This window comes from Oxyura jamaicensis, chromosome 9 (genome assembly GCF_011077185.1).
Source record: "Oxyura jamaicensis isolate SHBP4307 breed ruddy duck chromosome 9, BPBGC_Ojam_1.0, whole genome shotgun sequence".
NCBI classification, from domain to species: Eukaryota; Metazoa; Chordata; class Aves; order Anseriformes; family Anatidae; genus Oxyura; species Oxyura jamaicensis.
The window spans coordinates 18,439,198-18,446,040 of record NC_048901.1 but is presented as its reverse complement, the minus strand read 5'-3'; the positions used below and the strand labels follow the sequence as shown (position 1 = coordinate 18,446,040).

At 40.3% G+C, this 6,843-nt stretch overlaps 1 protein-coding gene across 4 annotated transcripts in view; it reads right to left on the bottom strand.

Annotated features, from left to right (window-relative positions):
- Window positions 1-1,863: 1,863 nt before the first annotated feature.
- The window catches only part of GNB4 (G protein subunit beta 4), a 57,617-nt gene continuing 52,637 nt past the window's right edge, over window positions 1,864-6,843 (bottom strand). For 3 of the 4 annotated variants that reach the window (XM_035334966.1, XM_035334967.1, XM_035334968.1), the window contains exon 10: window positions 6,670-6,813. In XM_035334966.1, the coding sequence (XP_035190857.1) occupies window positions 6,707-6,813 (107 nt within the window). In that variant the 3' untranslated portion in view covers window positions 6,670-6,706. Of the gene's footprint in view, window positions 6,814-6,843 lie in introns of all 4 variants that reach the window. The other variant, XM_035334969.1, reaches the window with a different exon arrangement.

Sequence of the window (6,843 nt, the reverse complement as noted above, 5' to 3'; positions counted from 1 at the left end):
ACTCACTTCCTGGCATCCAGGAGGGGTTTCTGCAGGGAGAGAACTTTTTGCTGTTATCGCTGTATCCTGTTCCCAGTTGGTGAGGAATAGCCAGGGAGGAAGGATGCTGCTCTTTCACTTACGGTTGTTTAGGTTTTGTGTTTTATTGGAGGGAAGTACAAAGTCTAGCATGGGGAAAGGACTCTTGACTGTTCTAAAAGCGAGTGGAATTTTGTTGTGAAGCAGTTCCTCTTCTTTGAATGGAAATGAAAGATAAACTGTAGAGCACTCACTAATGCAATGCAGTGGGCTCCAGTTTCCCTGCTGGCTACTGCATTTAGGTAAGGTGGCCTTGATTAAGTAGGAGTAAACGTACTTGGTTAAGGGGTGGAAGAGTCACTTGCCTCTTTGAGCACTACTGGAACCCGCATTCAGGTGAGCTGCAGGTCGGTGGTGGCACCACCACGCAGAGGTAGCGTAGCCAGGGGTCTGGGCTCAACTTGTGAGTGTTGGGTAGGGAAGCCTCAGGTGCTGGGCACAGAGCAGGTGGAGGCTGGGCTCGATGGTTTTTACTCATGTAGTGTCCTGAACAGCTCCTTGGCTCTGCTGTAGCGCAGAGGTCTTCTAGGTGAGACCTGTGACAGGTACGTTCGAGTGGTTTTACTGTTGCTCACCCCCAGCAGTGCAAAGCCTCTTAAAATTGCTGCTGCCATCGGCAGTCACTTAACACCTTCATTTTTTCTAACCAGACTTTTTAAAAATAACTTATTTTGAAAGAGAAAGCCTTTTCAGAATATTTATATATTTTTATGGAAGTAGTAATATGTGACTAAATGAAATACTTACAAATGAGTAATAGCACTTCAAAACTAAGAGGTAGGGATTTGCTATTTTCTGGTTAAAAGGGCTATCCTCAAAGGAAATATGTTTTTAAAATCTAATGCTAGAGAGGTAGACTATTAGTAATTTGAAGACTAAAAACACTGTTTCCACCATGATGTATTTTGGTGTTTGTTTTTGACTGTGCTAGCAGAAGCATGGCTGTTTTGAAACCGTCTTTAGCAGTATGCATGAAGTGTCTCAGGTTCTCTGAGGGAAATTGTGAAATATGAAAATGATTACCAGCCCAGCCTTCTTGTATGTTACAGATCTGTATTAATGCTCTTTTCTGGAGCATTTTTTTTAATGGACATTGTATGAAGGTAAAACTTTAACTGCATGTGTTCTACAACTATTTATTAAAAAAATACTGTCCCTCTTTGCTCTAGTAAAATTATTTGACGGCTGTCTCAAATATGAAAATTGATGCCACTGTTTCCATGTGCACAGTATAGGACAAAACCTAGAACTTTTGAGGTTAAGTTTTATGTTGTTTTTTTCATCTAGCAGACAAGCAAGCTGTGCATTGTACTTGGGGGTTTGGAGAAAATAATTAGCGTTACAGCCTTGACAAAATGCAGAACCAGAAAGTGGCTGCTCATTAAGAGAGCAGTGCTGTGAAATAGGAATTCTGATATTAAGAATGAGTAAATGTAGTAAAGCCTACTTTTTCCACTCCAGGACTGGTGGCTAACTTCCAGCTCCCTTTGTTGTACTATTATCAGGCCCTTGAGTTTATTCAGCCTCTTTCTTGGGCTGAAGAAAAAAAAAAGCCACAGTCCTTTGAGGGGAAAAAAATCACCTTAATCAGTTGTTCATAAGGGCAAATTACTTGCGTAAGATTCTTCTGCTCAACATGCATACACAACAGGTCACTGCAGCAAGCTCACCAAAAGCAAGAACAGTCGATGTCGTTGATCTATCCACATCACGGCCACTGCAAGAATCTTAATTTTTAGGACAGGTGACAATTGCCATTAAATAAAGCATTTGCCTGTGACACAGTCTGGTTAAAAGCACTTGTTTATTGGTTACAATATCAACTCATGGCAACATCTTTCACTGAGCCACTGTACAAATACAAAGAAAAGATCCATTGTGGAAAAAAAAAAAAAAAAAGCTATAAACAGAGTTCATAGCAAGTGATTTTTTTCACAGGGAAGTCTTTTTACAACAGCACTGTTAAAGAACAAATGGCACAAGTCCCTGGTTTTTTTAATAGCTTAAATAAAAGCTTTAAGACTGTTTCTGTATACATACACGATCCAAAGGCAGTGCAGAATCACTTCATAATTGGTAACATTACTGAAGTTTTCCAAAGTAGTCAGCAACAAGTTAAAAGAAAAAAAAAGAAACCTAGCTGATGAGAAATGCTGGAAACTAAAGGCAAATTAAAATCAAGCATGATTAGAAGCATTTTTTTGTTGTTTTGGACTCCTTTGGATGTAATATGTACTACAAGTGTTCAGATGCTTTTATTTTTTAAGAGAAAAAAAAGGAGAAAAACACAAATAGAGCACCATTGTGTAAGTAAAACAAAGGCTTGAAATATCTAAGACTATTCCACCGAAGTCCATATTAGTTAAACCTAAACATACTGTGTGGTATAAGAATGTCAGGCACATGTAATCTGTTATCAGTTATATCAATTAGTAACACTGTTCACACATTTACCATAACAACACTGCATTAACATTCTGCATGTATTTTACATAACCAGCAATTGGATAAAAAGGCTTGTGGTGCCTCTGAAGTGTAGGAAGTAGTTTACCAGCATGCATGCCAGATTACTGTATACAAAGTGCACCATCAACCCATGCTTAATTACTTTTACAGGAAATGCTATCTCAAAAATCAGTCATTCTGCTACACAACCATTTATACCAACTATTTGAATTAGCCAATACTTATTCTCACCAACATCTTAAAGCACAGCACTAAACCTAGTGGAGGTGACAGTGTCCTCAAAGAGGAAAGACTAAGCACGCCTGGAATGTTTTCACAATGTTTTCATTCCACCTTAAAGTAACGTGAACGTCATCGTGGGACACGCGGTTACACTAACTGAAGAGTTAACTAGTTCCAATCCATGCATTACAGTAAGCACACGAGGACCAGCTGGTACAGCGATTCAGCTTTGCCAAGTCAAGGTCAGGCCCTCCTTAGGCTGGGGAAAAGCCTATTGACTCCGCGTTCCATTTCCAATGGTCTGTATCGGTGTCAACTTAGTAACTATCGGTTCTGCCAGATACCGTGCGTATCTGCAATTTAGCAAGGCAGATGAGAGCAGTGCTTGGAAGAAAAAAGGTCTGGATACAGATGGAAACAGGCCCACATCACTAGTGAGTGAGTGTACATCAGCAAGATGCCATGTAAAAGCTTTTTGTGGTTTCCAGACTCTCAACCAGCAACATCCCCACCAATAAATAGATGTCTGACTTACATGACAACAAGCCCAAGTTGGGTGCTTGCCAAATTAGTATTCTCTGGTGCAAAGTTAAATCAACATTAGAATATGCCAACAAAAAATAACTGTACCTGAACAAAATCAATCCTGCTACACAAAGCAGGTAGTTCCACTTCCAAGCCATAACCGACAGACTTAGATAGAAGGGAGGCTGGGAACAAGTTACTTTGCTACCGTTTGGCACAATGGTCTCAGTCACTACACTTCTGTAATTACACAAGGTATTTGAAATTCAGCTAATGATGCAGTTTGGCAACAAACTTTTACAGCCTAAGATGAACCCACCAGTGCTGCAGTTATCTGTTGTACGTGGAGTTGGCTGTCACGGCTGAAATGGCACAAGCTGCATTCTTGAGCTTACACTAAACTACAGGCGTATATATACCATTTTCTGTGAGATGCAAAGCTCAGAATTACATCTTTTAAGTAAAACCTACCAGGGGTCATTTTCTTAACTTGCTCTTGTTAGAGGCAGTTTGAGCTTTTACCATTAAGCCACATCTATTTCAGGGAGTGCACCCACCTTACAAGGTCACCCATGATAACCATTTAAAAAAGGAAGTACCACAGCTTGTGCAAGGTCATGATTTGGCCTCATACGGTAACAATGTGTTACACCGAGCCTGGAGGCTTTTGTTTAAGTTCTAAATGATGAACAGGACGGTTATTAAACAGCAAACATCACCTTGGCAGGATCTATCACAAGCGCTCTACAAGTTCCCAAGCAGCATCCCAGATCCTGTTTCCACAGCTGTGCTGAGGCTTCTTCCACCCTTCCTTGTGCGCCAATACAAGAGGCACCTCGGGACCTGCAGCACTACAGAAACTGGTTAAGCAAATAGCAAAAGCTGGCAGATATTCATATGACGCTTTTGGAAACCTCATCAGCAAGTGGCTGGCAGTCCTTATGAGCTATTTTAAAAGCAGCTGAATCCAACAGACAATTCATCAGACGCCGATAGTGAACTTACTTGCAGTAATACCTGTACAAGAGCCATTACCGTGTTTACAGTCTACCCAAACTTGTAAGAAAAGTTATATACATTTGGAAAATTGGGCTTGGAGCTTCACAAATAGAAACTAGTTCTAACACCTGAATGTAAAAATGGCACCTGTCTTGGCAACAGTGTTGACTAGGAAATTAGTTCAAAACACACTTCTATGGAAAACACTTTTTTTAGAAAAAGAATATTTCCTTAAAATTCCATAGTAACAAATTTTCAAAGTTCACTCAAGGCAGCTGTGAGTAAAAAAAAAATAAAATAATAATTAAATGCACCACTAAAAATTAAACCAAATCTGCATGATCCCAAAGAGATGCTCACTTAAAAGAGGAACAAGTATCTGCAGTAGTTCTGGTACTGCAGACAAATCATAAAGCAAAATGCTGAGGAATTCCTGTGACATACAATATAGTGTGACTTTGGTCCTACACCACAATCTGCTGTTAGTAAATGTACACTTTTTCAGCACAAGATGTGCTTTTTTTCTTTTTAATTTATTTTTTAAGTGAATTTACTGTGATTGGTACATTTATTGGCACCTTCACCATTACAGACATGGCAAGTTTACAGGCACAGTTTGGAAGTACTGAAATTTAGGATTACAAACGTCAGAAGCTTGACAAATAGTCACCTCAGCCAAAAATCTGTTTTGGTATATTACAAAATACTGGGCACTTATATTTACTACCTGACCCAGAGATACCCAGACTCCCCGTATCTTCAGATGAGGGCAGATGAACATTACCTTCCAACCTGGTAATTTAAAATTCACATATATTTAAAATAAGTCACTTGAAAAAAGCCAACAGACTTTTAGATTCCCCAGAGAACATCCATTGCAAGCGCAGACACGCTGCCAGGCACCAAAAAGTTAAACGCCCTTCCTGGGTAGTTTCAGATGGACGTCAGTCACCCGATTTTCCTGCACCTACACTCAGCTGTACTTGGCCAGAACCCATCATTTATAAGCAACTGACACCAAAATCAGAATAAATCAGGAGGAGAGGCAATGGCTCCTTACAGCAGCAGAACTGCAGAACGATTGGCATCTAAGAGGCCACCGTGGCGCAGACCGCTGCGACCACAGCGGAACAAGCGAGTCACTAACTTCAGAGTACCGAGCTCCGAAGGGTCACGCAGGTAAGTAAGGTTATTTGGTTTAAGTTACACAACTCCTTTTGTAATTCACACCGCACATAACTGACAACAAGCGCTTTTGGTTGTGGTATGCTTTGGCACCTCCCTAGTTTGGAGGGGAATTACAGGGGATTAACTGCACATTGAAATCTTCCTTAGGATTCTAAGCAAAGTCCTCTTGAATTTCTCAGCTCACGGTGGTGACTGAGCAGGCTCTGCTAACACGCTGCTTTCTGCACACCGAGTGTCACGCCAAATCATTTCGCTAGCACAAATCAGCTAGAGCTTGTGACGGGCCAAAACTACCTCAGTTAGTTAGAGCTGAACTGTCAAAAGGAAAAGCACTCAGCCACTTAACAACAGCAATGCAGGTCACTTGGTTTCCATACCCAAGGCCTGGGTGGCATAACTGATGTGGAAAGCTGCAGTAAGGAAGCTAACACTTCTGGAACTCGACTTTTTTTTTTTTTTATAGATATATTTTCTCTGTTGTTGCAAGTCTGCCTGGCATTAACTCCTTGGTGTTTGGAGGCCATGACTGCCAATGGATGAACCAGGAACCACTGGCTTAAGGAAGAACCCCCACGATTAAAAATAGGCAAGCAGGTCAAGAAGTGAGTGAATAAGGCGGTAGGTATTAACTGGGAGTCTCCAGGGCCTCTAAAAAAAATTCAAATGCCTTCCATTATAAAAACACATACATACCATTGGCTTCACTTTATCTACAGTAAATTCACAAAAACATTTAAAACAGCAATCTAGTTTATCCACTACAAAACTCAGAAGTGACATCTCAGGTTAAAGCAAAGCTATAAATGTAGTTCTTTAAAAAATGCAAACATATTTCTTTACATACAGACAAATGTTACATGATCGGCTGCTATAATGTGTATATTCTGTTATGTACAAAAAAAGTACAGGATTAGCAGACTGAGCACAAGCAAAAACCCTTCAAGGACAATCTAACCAAACCACCAAAAACAAAAAGACTGGCTCTTAGTTTGTCGGTCACCATGATTATGTGTGCTGGCCCCTTTTAAAAAGTCAGTGATTTCTTCCCCCCTCCCCTATTTCTTCACTTGATTTTTTTTCTAGTTTACAGAAAGCCTTTTTGTGTAATAATCAGTGAATAGAAAAACTTCACCTGCAAATACAAGGTAGAAATGTTATTTCACAGCTATAGGCTGCAGCATTGATCTCTCCAGATCTCAAATGGAGAATGTACATGTTTGGCTCCCAGTTAATTCCAGATTCTGAGAAAACTGTCCCAAGACCCTGTAGCTACAGCCATGCCATCATCGGTTACACCTAAACAGCTGACACGGTTGTCATGGCCAGCAAGGACACCTGGAAAAGAAGAAGTATTAAAAGTTAACA